The sequence below is a fragment of the Lynx rufus genome, unplaced genomic scaffold, assembly GCF_022079265.1.
Source record: "Lynx rufus isolate CCGP_SWC_20201006 ecotype Redwood Valley unplaced genomic scaffold, mLynRuf1.p SCAF_18, whole genome shotgun sequence".
Taxonomy (NCBI): Eukaryota; Metazoa; Chordata; class Mammalia; order Carnivora; family Felidae; genus Lynx; species Lynx rufus.
The window spans coordinates 35,386,016-35,409,165 of record NW_025814832.1 but is presented as its reverse complement, the minus strand read 5'-3'; the positions used below and the strand labels follow the sequence as shown (position 1 = coordinate 35,409,165).

General features: G+C 44.0%; 1 protein-coding gene across 2 annotated transcripts; it reads left to right on the top strand.

Moving 5' to 3' along the window:
* The first annotated feature begins 235 nt into the window (after nt 1–235).
* Nucleotides 236–22,292, top strand: PRKAR1A (protein kinase cAMP-dependent type I regulatory subunit alpha). 2 transcript variants are annotated; one of them, XM_047081520.1, is made up of 11 exons: nt 236–324; nt 4,060–4,239; nt 9,921–10,094; nt 10,893–10,984; nt 11,186–11,247; nt 15,328–15,374; nt 16,034–16,192; nt 17,235–17,295; nt 18,410–18,531; nt 19,499–19,580; nt 19,905–22,292. In XM_047081520.1, exons 2-11 carry the CDS (start codon nt 4,066–4,068, stop codon nt 20,075–20,077), a joined length of 1,146 nt encoding a protein of 381 aa, XP_046937476.1. In that variant the 5' UTR covers nt 236–324; nt 4,060–4,065; the 3' UTR covers nt 20,078–22,292. The 2 variants fall into 2 exon arrangements, with proteins under 2 accessions (XP_046937476.1, XP_046937474.1); XM_047081518.1 differs by lacking the exon at nt 236–324 and adding an exon at nt 600–734.
* Nucleotides 22,293–23,150: the final 858 nt, after the last annotated feature.

Below are 23,150 nucleotides of genomic sequence, written 5' to 3'. Positions count from 1 at the left end.
CGCGGCCGCCGCCTCCTCCGGGGCCTGGAAACGGCAGGGATCACCCCACCCCGGCCCCGCGTCCTCCCCCAGCAAGGGGCTGCGGGGCGGAGTCGCCCACCTGTCATCCGAGACGCCCCACGTGGGTCCGCCCGGGTTGGGGGTGGGGGCTGGAGGGAGGGAGAAAAGGCAGAGGCGGCGAGGGAGGCGGGAGTGAGAGTGGGGCGGAGTGAGGAGTGGAGGCGAGGGGCCGAGCAGAGTGGGGAGCTCCCCCAAGCCGCGCCATCGACGAGCGGAGAGCAGAAGGAAGAATAAAGGGGACCTGTGGTATCCAGACAGGAACAGGTAAGGGGGGCAGGTGAACGGAAGGAGGGGAGCGTCGGGCTGGAGAGAGTGGGGAAAGGATAAGAGGCGGGTGGGAGGAAAGGGCTGCGAGTGGGGGACAAGGTTAGATTAGAAAGGAGAGCGGAAGAACGATTCTAGGGCGTGGAGGGGCCAGGGTCCTTCTAAGAGGGGCTAAAGAGGAACCCGGGCCGCTGCGCCTTTAAGGTTGCCAAGGCGACGGCTCTGGCCAGAGCGAGGCGCATTGACGTCAGCAGTCGGGCGCTGATTGGTTGCAGCCGGGTCGTTTCCGGTGGAGCCGCCGCGGAGCCGCTACCGCAGAGTAGAGCGGGGCTGGGAGGGAAGCGCCCGGACAGCTCAGCCAGCCGCAGCCTCGCACCCGCTGTCCCGCGTCCGCCGCCGCCCGTGCCCAGGTGAGTGGGGTCGACCAGGGGTCCCCGACGCGCCGAGCTTCGCGGCCCCGCCGCCCGTTTGGGGGCGCTGGACCGATCCAAGATGGCGTCACGGGGAGCGACCTGCAGGGGGATGGCCGCACCCCCTGCCCCTCCCCGGCCCCAGCGGGCGCCTCCCCGTAGGCCTCACGCCCCGGGCCGCGCCCCCGGCCCCGAGTCTGCGGCTCCGAGGCCCCCGGGTCGCCGGGACTGCTCCGGTGCGGGGCTCACCGGCCGCCCCGCCCGCGCGCGTTCCCCGCGCTCGGCGGCGCTGGGGCCCCCGGCCCTCCGCGGCCATCGCGCCCCTGCCGCCTCCGCACCCGCGCGCCGCGGCCTCCTCGCTCGCCCTCCCCCATTTCCTGAAGGACATCAGTTCGATTTTACTGGAATCCGCCATCGTTCCCCCTAGCATTGCTGGCTGAGACTCGGCCGTTCTCGTTTTTCTTTCTAGGGCCTCCTTGTCCTCCTCCCCAGCAGTGGCTTTCTTTCCCCGGGAAAGCCTTCCGGGTGCTCCCCTCCTCCCCCCTGCTCCGTGATTTTAGCTTGGCTCCTGAATTTCATTTTGTCCCCTTTCACCTCCCTTTTTCTGATCTTCGTCCCCGTCCTTCCTCCGTCTTTTCGCCACCGTCGTGGCCTTCCGACTAGAGTAGGATGAAGGAAGGATAGGCCTCCCTTCTTCATTCTGTGGCCATGATTGTGGCATGAGTGAAGTGAAGGGCACTCTTCTGTCCTTTCTCTCGAAAATAAGTACATGGTCCCTATTAACCCCTGCAGCGCAGTGCAGGTGTAATGCCAAACAGCTACTTTCAGAGATTGTCAAGCGACTGGTCTTTCTAGCAGAGGAAAGAAAGAACGCTTTCTCAAGATGACCCAAAGGAAGTGTTTCTGGCTGGTCTGAGGGTCTGCGGTCTGAATCAGCAAGTTTCCCAAAAGTGTGTTAAATATGCCCTCTCATGTAATCCTTTTGAAACTGAATTTTATCACAATTGAATTGACAAAAGAAAACGGAGTTTTCTTATGAGCAGGTACAATGCAGTGAAAGTTTAAAAGGAGTTAAATAATTTTGCGGGGGGAGGGGAGAAGCTAAATTGTTGGGCTCTTAGTTTTAAGAAGGAATACAGAGTATATCCGATTAAAAATACTAAGACAGTCAAGTTTGGATTAAGGGGTTCACATGGTGACCGCATTAATCTTGGGGCATTTTTGTTAATTTGCTCCCTCAGGAAGACCAGCCAGTGTGTTCTTTTTAAGACTTTGTTTCAAGCAAAAGGTCAGTTTCACTTGTTAGACCCAGTTCTCTCATTTCTACCAGCCAGAGTCGTGATCTTTGAATGATTTCTCTGATCAGTTGAATACATGGATTGATATTCCTGAAACATGTCGGAATATTTTGGAGCATAAAAGATCTGATTTATCATTGTTCTTGGTGGCCTTTGGCATTATTTGAAATGTAGAAAATTCACTGAAGTGGATTATCAGTTCGTATGACGGTCTGACCTGGAAAAGTGGCTGGTATAAATCCAAAATTAAAGAACCTTTTTTTTTTTTTTTTATTGTGTATTTCTGAAGTAGCGTGGTTCTTTTTCTGTGGCTTTTAATTTATGTGCTTGTCAGGGAGCTACAGACTTTCTCATGGTCTGTTAACTAGTCTGCTTGTGGGGCGCCTGTGTGGCTCAGTCCGTTGAGCGGTTGGGAGTCCGACTTTGGCTCAGGTCAGGATCTCACAGTCTGGGTTCGAGCCCCGCATCGGGCTCTGTGTTGACAGCTCAGAGCCTGGAGCCTGCTTTGGATTCTGTGTCTCCCTCTCTCTCTGCGCCTCCCCTGCTCATGCTCTGTCTCTCTCTGTCTCTCAAAAATGAATAAACGTTAAAAAAAATTAGTCTGCTTGTTATTGACCTTTATTTGTCAAAACAAAATGAATAACAGTGTAGCACTTTGGCTCATAATCTGGTGTTTCTTTTTTTCTTTTAAATTTAGAGTTTCCTCTCTGGTTTCGTGTGCATTATATTTGGAAAAGACTGATGTGTATTGAATTCATCTGGGAGGGGGAGAGGACCTCAATTTTATTTTCTAATCTTAATGGCTTAATAATTAGGAGTTGGAAGGAAAATAACTTATGACTGTGTTGTTAAACTGGTAAGCTTTAAATTCTGGGGTAAAGTTAGCTGCTGTTATATTTCTACTTACTTTACTTTACATCCAGGTAGTTTGAATCCTCTAAAAATTCATTAAATGCAGTTTATCTATTGATATCTTCATGTACACTTTTTAAAATGTTTTTATTTATTTTTGAGACAGAGAGAGAGCATGAGCAGGGGAGGGGCAGAGAGAGAGGGAGACACAGAATCCGAAGCAGGCTCCACGCCCCAAGCTGTCAGCACAGAGCCCGATGTGGGGCTTGAACTCACGGACTGTGAGATCATGACCTGAGCTGAAGTCGGACGCTCAACCGACTGAGCCACCCAGGCGCCCCTTTCATGTAATTTAAAATTTAACCTGTTTTAGCATTTTTCTGCCCAGTCAAAGAAAATGTTTTGACATTTACCTGCCCAAATCTTATATGATTTATTTGGGAAGTTTCTTTGGTTGGTTTTTGCTTTTGTTTTTTTCTGTTAAGGCTCTTTTCTTTTACCAGTGTGTTTGTTATCACTTAGGGCTGGGATTTTATAAAAGAATCTGGAATAAAAGGTTGCTTTTAAAATTCGTCTGGAGATCATTTTGTGTTTTTAGAAATTTTGATTATGCTAGTGGTTGGCTAATCAGATCCTTTGCTCCAGGGGTTTGTTGAGCGACATTAGGACACTCGCCCAGGATAGGAGTTAGGTACAGGGAATGTCGGAAGTTCTTCATTGTGCTTCCTTGCTTTCACTTAGAGCGGACTTGTGTGCACTTGTAATTCTCTGTCCTGTTTGCCATTTACACGCTTCCCACGTCATCGTGATTTCTTTGCAGGGGGAGAACTGAATGAAATTCCCTTAGGGTCCTGACTCCTCAGTGGCCCTCCTCCGCGGGGGATAGTGGCTGATCCTTCCTCCCAGGAGCGCGGGTTCTTGCCTCTTACTGTTGCTGCCTGCAGAACCCAGATCCCGCGCCAGGAACTAAATGAAACGCTTCTTTGGAAGAATGCTATTTATTTCTTTACATATTTTCTTCACGAACCCCCACCTCCCTGTTTAAAAAAAGAAAATCTCCGGAAAAAAAAAGCCCTTGTGATTCAGTTGCCTGATGAATTTCAGTCAAAGGCCAGCTCGTCATGTGCTCTTTAGCAGTCGTTTGCCCAAGCCTGTGTGTGTGTTTTCGCCCGCAGACAGCCATGGCCTCCGGCAGCACCGCCAGTGATGAGGAGCGCAGCCTCCGCGAGTGCGAGCTCTACGTCCAGAAGCACAACATCCAGGCGCTGCTCAAGGATTCCATCGTGCAGTTGTGCACTGCCCGGCCCGAGCGACCCATGGCATTCCTCAGGGAATACTTCGAGAGGCTGGAGAAGGTAAAAATACACGCGGGAGACCCGACGACCCCGGCGACTGTTACACGTAACGCCGTCGAATGTCCCCAATTTGTACCACTTGGAAGAAAAGGCATTTGGACCAAACGAGAAATCTAAACTAGAGTTTCACAAAAAGAAGTGCAGTTAAGGCATTTCTAGTAATTTTTAACTTCGTGATCAGTAGAATGCCTCAAAACAAACCTGCATGGCGAGTTTAGCTGGGCAACGGAGGGCTTCTAAACAGTAGTCCCTTGTAACCGTTTTAATTGACCCATAAACCTGATTTTTTTTTTTTAATTTTTTTTTTTTCAACGTTTATTTATTTTTGGGACAGAGAGAGACAGAGTATGAGCGGGGGAGGGGCAGAGAGAGAGGGAGACACAGAATCGGAAACGGGCTCCAGGCTCTGAGCCATCAGCCCAGAGCCCGACGCGGGGCTCGAACTCACGGACCGCGAGATCGTGACCTGGCTGAAGTCGGACGCTTAACCGACTGCGCCACCCAGGCGCCCCCCATAAACCTGATTAAAATAACTAGATACGGTTGATCAGAGGTAGCGGTTGTAGGACACGAGAAGTTCTACAGTGCTTGAAAGCAGCTAATGCTTTCGTTTCCTTCCACAAAACGAGTGAGCTTCATAGACCTTCTTTCACCTTTTAAAACTAATGTAATGAAGCATTTGAGTCTAGCTTCTGATAAAGCGAGGGATCTGAAGCACAGGCGTCCGTTTCACTGTGGAGTGTATCTCAGATGAGTCGGACTGTAGAGCAGAGACGCGAAGGGTGACGTGACCGGTGTTGGAATTTTCCTTTACTTACGGTTTTGGTCAGGACTTGTTTCCTCTTGAAAAAGAACAATTCAGTTTTTTTTTCTTTATCGTTCATCCTCATTGCGTGTGTCACTGTGACCTAAGGATATGCTAAGTGCTTTTCTAAGCCGAATGGTAATCAAGGACAATGCTTCAGTTCACTTCCCTCAAGAAATGATGAATGAGAAAGTCTGGAACGTTAAATGCTTTCAGTAGTTTGATTTGTTTCTGTAAATTGAGATAAGTTTACAGGTTTTTTTTATACATACTGAAGCTTTGATGTGGTTTGAAATGATTATGAACCACTTGGGAGGCATTTCTTAGGTATGTGGTGATTAATTATTTAATTGTATAATAGAAATATTTGTAATAGATCCCATTTGTTTGGAAAATCTTTTATTTATTTATTTATTTAGTTTTTTTCAACGTTTATTTATTTTTGGGACAGAGAGAGACAGAGCATGAACGGGGGAGGGGCAGAGAGAGAGGGAGACACAGAATCGGAAACAGGCTCCAGGCTCCGAGCCGTCAGCCCAGAGCCTGACGCGGGGCTCGAACTCACGGACCGCGAGATCGTGACCTGGCTGAAGTCGGGCGCTTAACCGACTGCGCCACCCAGGCGCCCCTGGAAAATCTTTTAAGTGGCATACCATATTAGTGAAGAATCTGTGTATACTAAGATTTTAAAAGTGTTTGGGTAGCTCGGTGATCAGACATTTTCTACTACTGTTTTGTTGAAAAGGTGTTTGCTAAAATTGGTGTTTAGTACCATGATTAAGATAATTAACAACAAAAGAACAACTAACCGGTTCCCAGGAACGTGGCCTCGCTGTTTTAGAATTGTATTAGAAAGTCTCGTTTGCTCCGTTGTAAGCAATTTCCAAATGGTTCGTGAAATACTGTAGAGCCAGGCTGCCGTGGGCGTTCCCTGTTTTGAAATAAAGTGCGTTCCTGGAGATCTGGTTCTGAAATGGGTCACTGTAAGGTGATCCCTCTTCGCTTCAGACATCAATAGAAACCAGCGGATGAGGGAATGAAGTGGGTGGGACATTAAGGGTGTGTCTTTTTATAGGGAACATGGAGTGTGTGGTCACTGCGGCGCCTGGGCTCACCCTCGCGCTGCGGAAGCCTCCCTGACAGGGAGGCAAGAAAGCGTCCTTAACGGAGTGTTCTGCAGATGGGATTTTTAGATTTAATGTGTATTAGCCTCTTTACCTCTTAACAAAAGTCCTGGCTGACACACTCCTTCCTGTAACTCAAGGGTCTTTATTTCACACGCGCACATTCCTTTAGCCAGGGTCCAGTGTAGATATCTGGGCTTTTAAGGAACTAGATTTTCAACTTTTCCACAGGTCGTTGTTCTGTACGTTAGGTGTTGGGTTTAGTATGTCTGGAAATACACAGTCACATTCTTGTCACCTCCTTTCCTGTGTTAACCAGGGGTCGTGTTTCTGGTACCTTGAGCTACTCAACGAGAAGTGTGCCCCAGACTCACAATTGGTCCATTGGAAAGCTTCTGCGTTTTACTTCAGACTGTCATCTGAAATTGAAGTCCGCACTTGTGCATGTATTTGTTAGAACCTTGCCTGTCTGATAGGTCAGAGGAATTTTAATTGCCGTGACCACTGAGTGTCTCCACTGAGTGCCAGGTTCTGTGTGAAGCACTTTGCACACATACATACTCCTCATTTCAGATGTGAGAGGTAGGTGACTATCACCACGTTAAGAGGTAGCGGGTAAAACTCAGAAGCGGAGTGACGTGGCTGTGTACACGTGGTGTGGCAGTTAACTTGTACTGGGGCGGCATACGACCCCCTCCTCCCCCACCCCAATCCCAGTGGCTTACTCTACATAGAGCCCCCGATTGCAGTGGCTGACTACAGAAGACCTTATTTCACGGTCCTGGGCAGCTCTTCTGGGCTCAGCCCCTCCTGTCTTCCTGACTCCACGTGTTTCTTGTTCTGGAGCTGAGTGCAAGGAGCAGCCACGGTATAGAGCATGCTGTTGCTCGAGGCGAGAACCACCAGAAGCCCAAGCAGGGCAAACCATCAAAGTGGGCGCAGTATGGTGCGTCCACTTACGTTCCAAGGCCACGCCCCACGTCCATTTGCTTGGAAGTTTGTCTCCCCTGTGGGGAAGAGTGGAACGGCGAGGGGGGAGAGAGAACGAGTAATTGTTGGAAGCCTGTTAAGTAAGTGGTGGGGACGCTGTGAACTTAAACTCGAGGACGAATGCCGGCAGCCATGAAGTAGATTAGGAGGGTTTTTTGGTGTGTTTTTGGCTCCTTTTGGCTTTTGTTTTAATAAGTGGGAAAACCGAGGAGGGGAGAGGCTGGCAGCAGAATGACGACAGCAAGGAAAAGGATATAAAAACGTATGCTAATATGTACTAGGATTCGATCTCAGTAATGGCTGTGAGTCACCAAGATGAGGTTATATCTGATTGCTGTGTAAAGAGGATCCACGAAACAATGTTAAAAATCAAAATGCTTTGGTCCTTAAAAATTATCTTAAAAATTCATTTAGATGTCGTTCTAAATGAGATGCCGTTTGTGTCATTTTTCGTGAAATTTTTGTGAAATGCCAATGACAGATTTTTGGAGGTAGAATTTGTGTTTTAATTTATGGCCTTCAGCTAAATTTGAGGAGACACGAGTTTTATAGTTCTTTGTTAGTATGAGGTGGGAAAACTTACTGGTTATTGGAATTACCAGAAGGAAAATGAAGTGGGTTTTCTGAAAAATGTGTTTAAAAAAAATTTTTTTTTAAAACATTTATTTAGTTTTAGAGAGAGAGCGCAAGCAGGGGAGAAGCAGAAAGAGAGGGAGACACAGAATCCAAAGCAGGCTCCAGGCCCTGGGCTGTCATCACAGAGCCCTTCTCCGGGCTTGAACTCACAGACCGTGAGATCGTGACCCGAGCTGAAGTCAGCTGCTCAACCGACTGACTGCCCAGGCGCCCCTCTGAAAAATGTAGTTTTAAAGAAAATGGTTACATGTTTGCACATGGTTCAAAATTTTGCAAGTACAAAAGGGTGTGACATAATAAAATATAATGAAATGTATGACATCTGTTTGCTATATAAATACATAATCTAACATAGTATGTAAGATATTTTATCTGAGTAAAATTGTACGTTGTTCTATAATACTATATAAATATGTAGTAAAAAGTCCCATTCCATTGTCTTCTTGAGTGCAGCCAGTTTTGTATAGATAATATATGGGCATTTACGTACAAATTCATATATAAAAAAGCTTCCTGTTTTCCAGCAGGTGCATGGCATTCCATTGTATGGAAAAACTGTAATTTATTTAATCATTGAGGACCATTTTGGTTTCCACTGTTAGGCTATTACAGACTATTACAAATGATACAATGAGCAACTTAGTATATATGTTTTATCACATATATGTATATGTTGGAATAAATTCTTAGAAGTAGAATTTCTGGATTAGTTGGTCAAGAAGTAAATGCATTTGTAATTTAGCATAAAGCATAGTAAGACTGTTTTCATTGTATGTTTTTCTTACTGTGTTTTCTTCTAAGTTTGAAAATTAGAAAATCCAGAGAAATGAGAAAAATAAAGCCAAACCTTCTCTCCAGAAAAGAATAAAAATCAGGCATGATTTTCCTAATAGAAATTAACATTGTTAATACCTTGATGGTTATCACCCTAGGCTTTGTTGTGGCATATATAAGCTCTTTTATTTGCAGAAGCAGGGCTAAATACCATGTCAGAGAAAAAGTAGGCATCTCATTAATTTCTTTTATCAAAAATCTTTTTGAAATTATCAGTAAATGCGAATAAGTTCATTTAGAATTTGAAAAATGGTTTAGAAAAATAATGGAGAATGCATGAGTCAAGTGAATGAGAGCATAGTAGAGAATACGTTCTTGGGTTTTTTTGTTTTTTTTTTTCATTTTTATTTTATATCAAGTATAATAACTTTCTTTACTGCACAGTTAAGAGGCATTTCTTTTTAAGGCCCTGGATCTGAAAAGTAAGAATATTAAAGAGTTTATCTCAGTTTTTATATGAATTGATGTAATGAGATTTTAAAAACAAGTGAACTTTTGGTTTTAATTTCGGTGTAATGAATAATAAATAATAAAGGTATTAAAGAATATAAATAATAGAGATAATGAAGAATGCTTATAGCTCCTTTGGGAGAAATATTATTAGATCTGATCTTACTTAAATTCTTGGTTACCATCACATCATTTCATAGTTTGTTTATATCTGAGACTCCAGCCAGAATATGAATTCCATAGGCTTAGGACCCTTTCCTGTTGGTTTTGGCATTGTCTTTTCCTAGCATCGACTTGACATGGCAGATCCAGAGAATACTTAAGTGAATTAAGGAAATAACCCAGTAACCTAGACATTGTTGTATCACTTTGCTGTGCCTGAGTGGTTATTTCTAGGTAACAGTTCTTTTGGGGTCTGTGTGTGGTGGGGAATCTTCATGCTATCTGTAGCAGCATACGGAAACCTAATTCCCCAGGATTTTGTTTCGCAGTTTATTGCTGTTGTGTGCATTATTACAAGGCATTGTTGCCAATGTGTTACCATAACCAGTATCTAATTTTTTATTTGCATGTTATGTGTCCTTGTACTAATGGCTTTTGTTTATTATTAAATATGGTGTCTATTATCATCTGAGGAAACAGTATAGCCCTTTCAGAGTATTTCTTTTCAAACTCGACTCCATTTTTTTTGCATTTGGAATGGCCTTTTCCCCCTTCACTTTCACATTGGTAACAGAGGAAGAGATCTGCAGTGATTGAGATTGGGTCACACTAGGGAGGATACGAGAAGACCAAATTGACATGCTGAAGGATCTCATTTATAAACGTGTAATTTTTTTCAGGAGGAGGCAAAACAGATTCAGAATCTGCAGAAGGCGAGCAGCGCCCGTGCAGATTCGAGGGAGGATGAGATCTCTCCTCCCCCACCCAACCCAGTGGTTAAGGGCCGGAGGCGACGAGGTGCCATCAGTGCTGAAGTCTACACGGAGGAAGATGCTGCGTCGTACGTTAGAAAGGTAGTTCTGCTGTCCGCACGATGGGGCAATGTTTTCGGGACCCACGTGGTCGTCCGCTAGCCGCCTGTGGTGATGCCTGCACCATTTTGAGTAGTAAAACACAGGATGGGTTGTACTTCGTCCTGTACAGTTCTTGGGTCCCGGGGAACAAGTTACTGTACTAACATGCTGTTAGAGGAAATAACTAATAATGATTGTAAAACAGCGAATGGTTGTATTTGGGGGGTTTTCTTTTCCGGTTGCTTTGCAGTAGAAGAAGCGGGCAGTGTTTTTTCTCTTGAATCATGGTTTCTTTTTGACATCCCGTAACTCATGTTGCGACTTTGAACCTTTTATCCTGGAAGCTTCCTTCCTCCTTTTGGCTCTTCCTTGGAGCCAGCCTGCCATTTTGAGTTCTGCTATTGGCCTGAAGGGGAAGAGAGTTGTCCTGACGAGAGGCTTGTGAAGCTCATAGTACGTGGTCACAGTTTAAAAAATGGCTAATTGTCATAAACTGCTTAGTTTTGCCTCAGAATAATGACCTTGCAAGGTGTTACGGTTTGTGACTTTAGTCGTTGACTGGAAACCAAGCATGAGCCTTCAATATAGGCTTGGTTGTAGGAAAGGGGATTAGTCAGTCAATATTTATTGAGTACTTTGTAGATCACAGATAGTACAAGTGTGTTGTGTTAAATAGTTAACTCAAAGCAGTCTTGTTTAAATACCATAGCGTATCTTGACGTTTAATTGAAATGCACGTTCAGACATGATCTGGTTTTGGTTTATGGAATTGTCATTGGATCTTCTGTTCTTTTCCAGGTTATACCAAAAGATTATAAGACAATGGCTGCTTTAGCCAAAGCCATTGAAAAGAATGTGCTCTTTTCACATCTTGATGACAATGAGAGAAGGTAGGTTCGGGTTCTTGGTTATACGGTTTTTTCAGAACACCCGTGGTCCCAAACTAGTCTGCTCACTGCGGCAAGTTTTGATAATCTTTCACCCGATGACGGTCCAGGCTGAAGATCTGGGAGCTTTAAGTCAAAGGGTGGTGTTTGAAATCCATAGAAGATGCACATGAGATGTGACTTGAGGCCTTGTGTGTCTTGCAGTGATATTTTCGATGCCATGTTTCCGGTTTCCTTTATTGCCGGAGAGACCGTGATTCAGCAAGGTAAGGGCTGCCGCTTCCGCGGCCTGTAGTGCTGTGGGCCTGCAGGATTTTGTTAATTGGAGTTCGTTTTCTTCTTTTCGGCCTGCCATTTTCCTTCTGTCCTACTGCTGGATTTTCCGATTTTCTTTCTTTTTTTTTTTTTTATCGTTGACACACAATGTTATATCGTTTTCAGGTGTACCATTTACTGATTTGACAAGTTTGTACATTAAGCTGTGTTCACCACGGCTGTAGTACCACCGGTGCCTTTATAGGACTATGACGGTGTCACTGACTGAATCCCCTAGGCTGTGCCTTTCTTCTCCGTGACTCACTCATTCTGTGACCGGAAGCCTGTCCCACTTCCCTTTGCCCATTTTGCCCTTCCCCCCACCCCCCTGGCAGCCTTCGGTTTGTTCTCTGTATTTATAGGTCTGATTCTGCTTTTCAGGTGTCTGTTCATTTGTGGGTGCGTGTACTTTTTCTTTAAGACTCTACTTGTGAGTGGAGTCATAGCATATTTGTCTTTCTCAATCTGACTTATTTTACTTAGAATAATGCACTCTATGTCCATCCATGTTGTTGCAAATGGCACGGTCTTCTGATTTTTTTTTTTATGGCTGTATAATGTTCCATTATTTTCCTTATTCATTCACCTGTGGATGGACACTTAGGGTACTTCTATATCTTGGCTATTGTAAACAGTGCTGCGGTAAACATAGGGCTGCATAGATCTTTTCAAATTCGTGTGTTCATTTTTTTCGGGTAAATACCCAGTAGTGGAATTATTGGATCACTGGTATTTCTATTTTTCATTTTTTAAAATGGTTTAACGTATTCTAATAGCAGACTTAACATGGACAGCACAGAAGATCAACAACGTTAAAAACATGTACTTGCGTGTAGGACAACTCAGTTAGAAAAGCATAGTGAATGGATCACATCTGCTGTCTGATGAGAATGCTGCAAACACTATTTAGTTGTCATCAATATACTTGTTTTAAGAAAATCCAAAGGTTGGCATTGTCCAGAAAAACGTAACAGGTTTATTTATTATCGTTATATAAAGTTAAACTGCTGAAACGTGTTCACTGAGACATTTTGACTTGCGTTAATGCTTTATGTCCCCGCATTTATATTAAAAATTCACACACGGGTGCCTGGGTGGCTCAGTCAGTTAGGCGTCCGACTTTGGCTCAGGTCATGATCTGGCGGGTCATGAGTTCAAGCCCCGCGTTGGGCTCTGTGCTGACAGCTCGGAGCCTGGAGCCTGCAGCCTGCTTTGGATTCTGTCTCCCTCTCTTTACCCCTCCCCCACTTGTACTCTCTGTCTCTGTCTCTCAAAAATAAATACTAAAGAAAGTTTTCTGTGCAAAATATTAATATGTTATTATATATTATATAAATTATAATATTAAATAATACTAATAAATACACATTTTAAAAGTTTTGCTGTGCAAAAACTTTTGTTTTTTAAGTAAATTTATTTATTTTGAGAGAGAGAAAAGCCCAAGCAGGGTCTGCGCTAATAGCACAGAGCCTGATGGGGAGCTCAATGTCAGGACCCTGGGATCATGACCTGAGCCAAGATCGAGAGAGTCAGATGCCAAACCGACTGAGTCACCCAGGGGCCCCTGCGAAAGCTTTTGATTTTGATGTAGTCCCTTGCCTGTGGAGACGTATCTAGAAAAATGTTGCTGTGGCTGACGGGAGAGAAATACTGTTTTCTCTTACAGGATTTTTATGGTTTCAGGTCTCATATTTAGATCCTTAATCCATTTTGAGTTTATTTTTGTGTATTATGTTAGAAAGTGGCCCAGTTTCATTCTTTTGCACGTAGTGTCCAGTTTCCCCAGCACCATTTGTTGAAGAAATTGTCTTTTCGCCATTGTGTATTCTTGCTTCCTTTGTCGTAGATTAAGTGAGCATATACTTGTGTGTTTATTTCTAGGCTCTGTTCTGTTTTCTTGATCTGTGTGTCTCGTTTTGTGTTAGTACCGTACTGTTTTGTTTACTGAACTTTGTAGTATATCTTGAAGTCTATCTGGTATTGTGATACCTCCAGCTTTGTTTTTCTTGGGATTGCTTTGGTTATTTGGGGTCTTCTGTGCTGCCATACAAATTTTTAGTATTATTCTAGTTTTGTGAAAAATGCTGTTGGTATTTTGATAGGGGTCATACTGAGTCTGTAGATTGCTTTAGGTAATATGAACATTTTAACAACATTAACTCTTTTAGTCCTATGACCATGGAATAGCTTTCTGTTTGTCTTTGTCATCTTTCATTTCTGTCACTTGTGATTTACGGTTTTTAGAGTACAGATCTTTTACCTCTTTGGTTTATTCCTCGGTAGTTTATTCCTTTTTGGTGCACTTGTAAATGGTGTTACTTTTTAAATTTCTCTTCCTGCTACTTTGTTCTAGTGTATAAAAATGCTGTTGATTTCTGACTATTAATTTTGTATCCTGCCACTTGACTGAATTCATGAATTGCTTCTCGTAGTTTTTGGTTGGAGTCTTTAGGATTTTCTATGTATAGTGTTGTTTGTGTTGTTTGCAGATAGTGACAGTTGAAACTTCTTGCCAATATGGATGCCTCATTTCTTTTTTGTGCTGATTGCCGTGGCTAGGACTTCAGTTCTGTGTTAAATAAAAGTGGTGAGAGTGGACATCCTTGTCTTGTTCCTGAACAGAGAGGGGAAAGCTCTCAGTTTTTCACCTTTGATTCTGATGTTAGCTGTTTGTTTTTTGCATACGGCCTTTTGTTGTGTTGAAGTATGTTCCTTGTAAAGTTAATACCTGTTCTCCTCTAACCATTCGAAAAAATAGAGGAGGAAAGCAAGCTTCCAGGTATATGCTCCAAGGCCAGCATTACCCTGATGCCAAAACCAGACAGATACCACAGGAAAAGAAAACTATAGGCCAATATCACTGAGAACACAGATGCAAAAATCCTCAACAAAATATTCACATTCAGCAAGACATTGAAAGGATCGTTCATCACAGTCAAGCAGGCTTTATTCTGGGGATGCAAGAATGGTTCGATATTTGTAAATCAATCAGTGTCCTACACCACCACATCAACAAGACAGATGCTAAAAATCACATGATCCGCTCAACTGATCCTTTTTTTTTTTTTTAAGTTAAAATCCTTTGAAGTTTGGGGCGCCTGGGTGACTCAGTCGGGGCGCCTGGGTGGCTCAGTCGGTTAAGCGTCCGACTTCAGCTCAGGTCATGATCTCGGGGTCCGTGAGTTCAAGCCCCGCGTCGGGCTCTGTGCTGACAGCTCAGAGCCTGGAGCCTGTTTCGGATTCTGTGTCTCCCTCTCTCTCTCTGACCCTCCCCCGTTCATGCTCTGTCTCTAAAATAAATAAACGTTAAAAAAAAAAAAATCCTTTGAACTAAAAGGCACACTTTCCCTAAAGGACTACTGTTTTCTCTAGTATCTGATACAGTTTTGTTTATAGTAACTTTTGGAGGATATTGCATTTTAATTTTGAATGTTGTGTGAGATTTTACAGCCATATATATTTCGTACATCCTTTATATTATTAACCACTTACAGAGTAAAATAAAGTAGGAAGCGGCAAAGCAGTTGCATTCTGAATCACATAGCACATCTGTTTGTAAGGTTCTCGGGCTTCTGATTCTTAGCTTTTTTGCCTTGTGTATTAACATGGATCTAACCTTATGGGTATCCCCCTCCCCTGTTTTCTTTTATTTACTCTTGATATTTTCGTGGGTCTTCATAATCCGTGAGTTTTCCAGTGTAGTGATAGTCTGATATTTTGTTACTTACTCTGTTTGTTTTGTTGTCATGATCATGTAACGGGTACTGTCTTTGTACACATACAGCTTTTTTTTCTTTTTAAGTTATTTTTCAGAGCTGTTCTTTACCATGAGATGACTAAAAAATTGATCAATTTTATGGCTTTAAAAATATATCGTTGGACTTTTCTTCCTGAAAGGTTGTGTTAATTTATGACACGCTTTCTTTGACGGCACCTCTGTAAAATAAATTTATTTTTACATTAATTTGATAGTTCTGATGTATGTTTCCTCAGTTTGCATTATACACCTAACTTTTTGTACTCTGTTTTAGGTGATGAAGGGGATAACTTCTATGTGATTGATCAAGGAGAGATGGATGTAAGATTTAATAATAGAAATATGTTGATAGTCGTAAAGGTGAATGTGTCGATACTGATTACTTGTAAGAGTTTCTGAAGGGCTGTTAAAAGCCTCGTATGTCAAATTCCAGCAACATCTTTTGCCAGGTATTTTAAATGACACAGAGAAACTTTTTAACCTATCGAAAGGCAATTTCGTTTGCTAGACATACAGTTTAAATCTCTTGCTGGAGTCCCCGGTTAAGGTGCGTGTGCCTACTGTGTGGTAAGGTAGATGTGAGGGAGACTGTCCATCAGACCTGGGAGTTGGCGCTGAGACTTGGTACAGCTCTCTTGATCCTGTGAACCTTGTTTACAAGGGAAATGGGCATAATAACAGCACTGCTGTCGCAGGATCATTAGTTCAGTGCCGTCTGCAGGAGGCACGGCACTCTCGAAATGTACACGCGGTTAGCGCTTCGTTTACCTCTGCCCTGATCCTCCCCGTGGGGAACGTTCTCATGTCGGGTAATTAAGCCCGTGAATCACAGACACTCGGGTTTGCGCTGCTGTGTACTACAAACATCATGTATTCCGGTTTAGAAACCAAGTTCAGTATTCTGGCTCCTTGGAAGGTGTTTCATCCCAGTGTGTTTGTGTGTGTAGGAAACAGCCGGTCTTTTGTCATTTGCCTTTTAGGTCTATGTCAACAACGAATGGGCAACCAGCGTTGGGGAAGGAGGCAGCTTTGGGGAACTCGCTTTGATCTATGGAACGCCTAGAGCCGCCACTGTCAAAGCAAAGACGAATGTGAAACTGTGGGGTATCGACCGGGACAGCTACAGAAGAATCCTCATGGTGAGCCGGCACGCCTCTTGGAGTGCGACGTAGAATTCAGTCTGTGTCACGGGCGTTTGAGTCGTATCGCCCGGTCTTTTAGAACAAATGTCTGACTGCAAATAACATGGGAGACAAATGTGGTGCGTCTGTAGTGGTCAGCCCACGTTTGGGAACGTCCCCATTTGCACGTCAGGTAGCTTGCCAGGTGCTGCTTCTGAGAGCACGAAGTGCCTTACGGCTGTTCGCAAGTAACCCGCTTCCCTAAACGGCAGGGGGGTTGTCGGTAGTGCAGACGTCCCCTCGGAAGACTGGAGGAAGGAACAAAATGATAAAACCATTGGAACGTTCTGCTCATGTAGAACCTTGTGACAGGTGTATAGAGTAGTTTCAGATGTTAAGTGCCAGCTGCTGGCATTCGTCCTCTTGAATGGTTTCCTTAAATTTGTGCCGTGCCTATCTGGCTATTTGACAGTCTGCAGTTGGACGTACTTCGAACATTTGCTGTATTTGGGGGATGTGTATGTGTAGGTAGACGTATACGCGCCTGTAAGGACGTTCCAGAGGACTGTGCTCCCCCGTCTCCTTCCTCCAGATACTTGGCGTTTACCAAACCTCACAGATAAGACAGCTTGGTTAAGTCGGGGGCTAGGGGACTGTTTTCTGTAGAAGGTCTACAAGTGGTAGCCGTTTTCTTTCCTTAGTTCTGTGGAAGATTGGGGTCGTGGGGAAGAACCCTGGGCTGGAGATACGTTCAGCTCTAGTCACTCATGTAACTTGGTAGCTCTTTTGGAGAATTGATGGTGCGTTTGGCATTTCATTAATTGGTTGTCCTAGGCACCTTCTTTGGCCACATGCCGGGTCTGACTCTTAAGAGCGAGTTACTCAGCTGTTTATTAAGCTGAACCAGTGGCTTTGCCGTCTTCAACACGAAGCATCAAGAAGCATCAGCAAGCTTTGACTTTTTTCTTTTTTAATGTTTACTTAACATTTAATATTTATTCCACAGCATTATGTGATAATTACACATTTTTAAGATCACTTTTTTTTTTTCCGTTTATAGGGAAGCACGCTGAGAAAGCGGAAGATGTATGAGGAGTTTCTTAGTAAAGTATCTATTTTAGGTGAGTTTTGGAAGATTGCACGGAGAATTGTTAAATTGAAGTGTTAGTGATACATGCTTATGTCATAAAAACTGCCCTAGTTATCAACTCACTTTTTTTTTTTTTTTTTTTTTTTTTTTTTTTGCTAACAGTAATGAAAAACACAAAGTTGAAGTTTGACCAAGTTAGAAGTAATTTTACAGTGTATTTAATCTACTAGTCTATGACACACCTCTTTACTAGTGGTGGACGTGGGAAAAACTTCCTGGAATTATGTGCTACTCATTCCTCTGGGAGAGACAGAAAGGCTAAAAGTGTCCTCCTTTGCTGATGGACATTGGCAGTCATTCCCCCTCTGATTTCTGTCTCTGTTGCTCTGTCGGTGAGTTGACTGGTTCAGGAGAGTCGAGCGTTTCCACGAATGCCTTTTCTCTGTAGAAAAATTAGGTGTCATTTTCTGATTTTCTCTGAAGAAGTGCTGGAAGTTTCTTGAAATTGAGTAAAGCAGGTTAACTGGACACAGTTGTATTTTGTTTCATGGCCTCACAGATGTTGTTACAACCTGCTCTGGGAGGGGTGGTGGTGGTGATTCTTAGGGAATAGTCTTCTGCCATTTTGTTAGAGCGAGTTGACTTCTCCCCCCTCGTTTGTCCTTTCTCTGAGAGGGTTACATTTACTTAATGACTTGGGTTTCCGTTTGGCTTTGGGGAACTGTTGTCCGGTTCTCCTCGTGGGTTTCATAAATTCAACTTCGGGTTTAAATAGGTAAGTTATTTCTGTGAACCTCTGGGATAGTACGGATGGCGACACTCTCTATGACTTTTGGGTCTTGATTTGCATTGATGGTGTTCTTTAGGAAGACTTAATGATTACATTTTTTACTCCTTTACCATTGGGTGCAGTTGATAAGTTAACCTGGCCACTGGACCACTGAAGTAAGGATCTAAGAGTTATCTGTAAGTAGTAGGAGGATCTTGGTGAGACTTGAGGTGATTGAAGAGAGGTGCCATGTTGAACCTGCAACACTACTAGAATATTAAATGGGCATGGCTATGTGACTCATCGTTTTGATAGTTTTGACATTTTTAGCAGTGACAACTAGCGTAGAGAAATTCTTTTGATTCTCGCCTTTCAGAATCTCTGGACAAGTGGGAACGTCTCACAGTCGCTGATGCGTTGGAACCTGTTCAGTTTGAGGATGGGCAGAAGATTGTGGTGCAGGGTGAACCAGGGGACGAGTTCTTCATTATTTTAGAGGTAACGGAGCCTGTGTTTGATATTGGGGGGAAAAAGCAGTACACCATAAGAGAGAAAAGGGGCTCATTCTGATTTCCAGCTTCACTTTTTAGTAATACCTGATAGATTTTATTTAAAAATTATCTTTCACTTAGAAATGGTGTTGTGCCAGGCCACTGTATTTTAAATGAGTTGGAGTCCGTTCTGGAAGGGCTGTTCAGGAAGTAATGGCCAGATTCTGAGCTCCTCGATCTTTTATCACGCAAGCCAAGTGAAACTTACCCATTTAGCATAACAAACTATTACGGGTCTGTACCGTCCTTGTTAAAATCGTATGTCTGGACCATTTGGCAAATAAGGGTTAAAGGCAAGCGTGTAAAGGCTGAAAGCTACTATGTTTTCGATCTTCACAATTCATGGAAATGCATAGCAGATACTCCTGCCCGCCAACCAGAGCCTAAAGAGCAGATTTTGTAGGAATGTGGCTCAGTAGATGTCAATTGCTAAAAGCCAGGAGTCGAGCGACTGTTTCTTTGGAAGGCCAGTTGGTAAGTGACTGAGGCTTTGTGAGACGTGGGGTTTCTGTCGCAAAGACTCAGCGCTCGCACTTCGACTCTTAGCGCAAGAGTGCAGCGCAGAAGCGGCCAGAGACGGCGTGTAAATGCGTTGGTGTGTTCCTGTAACGTTTCGTTTATAAAAACAGGCGGCGAGTTCGGGTTGGGCCCCCCCGGCTGCGGTTTGCCAACCCGAGTCTCAGCCCTTTGGCTCCTGGGTGTGAGAAGGGGCTCCGGCAGGGCCGTGGGGCAGAAGGGGACTGGAGCTCACGTCGTGACTCTCTTGAGTCATCTTCTACGCGAACGGGAGGATTTGAAATCGCCGCCGCATCTTATTTTTTATTTTTCTAGGACAAAGTAGCCCCACTTGCATCTGCAGAGGGCCACCCTGGATTTGAAAGTATCTGTTTTGCCATTTGGTGGTTTTATTACAGGGCTCAGCTGCTGTGCTACAACGTCGGTCAGAAAACGAAGAGTTTGTCGAAGTGGGAAGATTGGGGCCTTCTGACTATTTCGGTACGTGGCTGTCCTTCAAGTACGTAGTTCGAGTCCCCTCTCAGGGAGATAACGCTGAGCGGTCTCTCTTCGTTCTGTCTTTCTCCCGAATTTTACTTTTTCACTGTAGTCTTTTTGGCTCTCCGAGAGAGGGAGATTGTGACCTTTGCCCATCAGTAGTCCGGTCGCCGACGGTCTCCTGTCGGTCGTGTTTAAGTGCGGATGTCGTGGGGCCCGTGCTGGGCTTGAAGAGCGGTAGACGCGGCCTCCCCGTGTCTTGGAAGCGCCCCCGCGGGGGTGCTCCCGGGACGTCCGCCTCCCCTGACCCGTGTCCCCCCTTCGCAGGTGAGATCGCGCTCCTGATGAACCGTCCTCGCGCTGCCACGGTGGTCGCTCGCGGCCCTTTGAAGTGCGTGAAGCTGGACCGACCCAGATTTGAGCGCGTCCTCGGCCCGTGCTCAGATATCCTCAAGCGAAACATCCAGCAGTACAACAGTTTTGTGTCGCTGTCTGTCTGAGACCCGCCTCCCGTGCCTCCCTGTCGTCCTGTCCCTGGTCCGTGCCTCCCTCGCGCAGACGGCTTTCCCCCCTCCTGGCAGCACGGCGGCTTCTCGTCTGTTTGTATTCAAAGTCGCTTCTATCGCACCGTTTTTCATGTGGAGCGTTGACCGGATGCCCCGACGCAGTTAAATAAACAGAGTTCTGTGGAGACTCCGCCGTTAACTGCTTTTCTCTCTGTGCAGTGGTAGTTGCTCAGCCCGGGCGGGGCGCCCCCTGCGCCGCCGGCCACGTAGGGCAGGGGGGTGACAGCACGAGGGGCTTCTGTCGCTCAGTGACACAACTTTCCGGTTACCGTAGGCATATTTTAGACTGTACTCATGTGCTGTACTGCTTTATAGAATTAATGATTTCTCCTTAAGCTCTGAGGATTAGGAAAAACAGACCTAGAAAAATCCTAGTGTAGCAGAAAGACATCTGCCTGTACTTAAACTAGCTTAAGGGTGGGAAAACGCCCATTTTTGCTAAGGATCGGATGGATGTGATCTGTTGAGTTCTTTCTTTTTTTTTTCTTTTCATCAGAATTTTTGTCAAGCCCCTTCTCCTGGTCTTGTGTCCTGTTGTTAGTGTTTCCCAGTTCTGCCATGTGTAGATGTGGCTATCTCTCCCTGCCTTTTGAGTTTGAAACCAGATCTAGGCTGCAAACACTGAGTTACGGATTAACTACGTCTGCCTCAGCTCAAAAATTCTGATTAGACCCGTATTTACCCAGCTAGTGCCAAATGCTGATCACCAGATGCCGAGTCGGGAATAAGGATTTGAGGCCTACGCTCTTGGTCATTAACTTAGAGCTCTTGGCTAAATGTACGTGGTTCAGTTGACTCCGGGATTCCCTCCTGTGTTCATTAAACACCGACTGCAGGAGACTGGGTTTGCTGGGAATAGAACACACGGGACGAATGTCCTAGCAGAAAAATGGAGGTGGTGTTGGTAAAGGGAGAGGTGCCAGGGGCACAGAGTTCAGTGCTGGGGTCTCTGTGCCGCTAAATTCCCTGGGGCGGGAGATTTGGGAAGAGTGTTCTACACGGGCTGGGGGGGGTGAGGCGTGTCTCTGTTCTTCCAGGTTGAGAAGTTCCGCTTTTCCATTTAGCATTTCTTTCCCTGGCAAACGTTCTTGATGTTTTACAGCAAACTTGTGTTTCGAGTCTTCACCGTATTTCAGTCTTTTCCAGCCTCAACATCCTTCTCTGTTCCATTATTCCATGTGCACCAGTGATAACCCAGTGGTTTATTTTTATTTTTGTTATTTTTTTTTAAACAAAATTTCACAGTTCTGTCATGTTAGGCACTTTTGTTTTCATTGTGATTTATATATAACGTACGGTTACATTGGGGAGTGACTGCAAGCGTTTTTCCATCTGTGGGCAACTGGCTGTGATTATCAGTCCCCTTCCAGCCCTTTCCCGGGGAATTTAAATTGGTCATGGCAGGTTTGGTTCATAGATTTGAACGGTTTTCAGGTTGTTAACTAAGTTTGGAGGATAAATCTGGGAAAGCGGTTTTATTTACGTTTTAGTGTGATGGCCACCACATTACAAATTTTTGTATTTTTCAAAATTACACTAAATGAAGGTTTTCTGATCTGTACTTTGTGTTTAGCTATCTTTTCTATTTAAAAATGAAAAATAAAAGTTCTGTTCTTATTAGCTTAAAGCTTGATTTAATCTTTGTTTAAATGCCAAAACTGTACTTAACTGAATTATTTAGAATGCCGTAAGTTTGCACAGTTTCATATATGTATATGATCATGTTCACGTGTATTTAGATACATATAATGCCTTCTAAATGAGTTTTGCTCTTAAATCATTTGGCTTGCTGTTTACTCCCTTTTGTAGTTTTTAATCTAAGGAACTTTAAGTCTAAACTGAAAAGTTATCACATTTAAAGCTTTCTCTTTGTGCAATCTTTGAGTATATGTGAGAAACCACAACTGGCATAATTTGTCTTAGTTGATATTCAGGGCTTTAGAAGTCATTGTTTCCGGGCGTGGTTAAGTGAATTTAAGAGATTTATTGCTCTAGAAAGTACAGATGGCCAAAGGACCATTTTGTATTGTTTCCTGGTTTACTAGTCTGGTTATACTGTGTGTGCTGATATACTCTATTCTTTTTGTTATAGATTGTCTTAACGGTAGGTCAAGTAATAAAAAAAAATGAAATAATTTACATTCTTAAATGAATCGGTTTTTATTCCCGTTTTCCTTTCCTTGTCTTCTTCCCTCTCTCCCCCAGAAACTTTGAAATCTGGTGGGCAAGAATGAAAATCAAGTGAATTATGGGGATTAGTGTTTTGAAGGGATTATGTTTGTTTTCAACGTTTTCCAATTCAGTTTGTTAAAGAATGAGTCCGAAATCCTTACTCGAAGCATAATTGAGTTGTTAGCCGACCTGTTTACTGAGTAATAGAAGGAAAAGGTTAACTCAAAAGCCGAAAAGATTTCCTTTTTATTTGAGACAAGAGTGGTTCTCTGCCCTTGGAACTTTCCCAGAGCTCACGGGAATCGTCATCTCTGTATCAGCATAGTCTGTGGCTTAAATTCAGTACATGCATTGGGCTATTTAGGTATGCTTCTATATATTTTGCATTCATGGAGTCTTAATTCTGCTACTCCTCAGGTTTCTGAGACGATTCAGTTGTACTCATTAGTTTATTGGTATTAATGTCTTCACATCCAGTGAAGATGTGTCATATTCCCGAACATTCTTTAATTTGTGCCGCTTTGTAACATGCACACTTTGTCCTGATTTAGTAGCTCCTTCCCTCAGCCCCCTGGAGGCGGAGCATGTAGAGTCACCACAGAAAATAACTGAAGAGAACTTCCTTGGATTGACTGCGTTGATTCTGTTCTCATTCTTCTAGAACACTGGCTCGTGTGGAATTGTTTTTTGTCTTTTGCTGACTTAGATGCTGACATTTTAGAATTGGAGGAGCATGATGATCATTTTCTTTAAAAAAATTTTTTAAATGTTTATTTGTTTTTGAGATGGAGACAGAGTGTGAGTGGGGGAGGGGCAGAGAGAGAGGGAGACACAG

Coding starts and splice junctions, on each gene's coding strand:
- PRKAR1A (XM_047081520.1), top strand. CDS start 4,066: ATGGCCTCCGGCAGCACCGCCAGTGATGAGGAGCGCAGCCTCCGCGAG. Junction 10,985..11,185: donor CTTGATGACAATGAGAGAAG/GTAGGTTCGGGT, acceptor TGTGTCTTGCAG/TGATATTTTCGATGCCATGT. Junction 16,193..17,234: donor GCTACAGAAGAATCCTCATG/GTGAGCCGGCAC, acceptor TTCCGTTTATAG/GGAAGCACGCTGAGAAAGCG.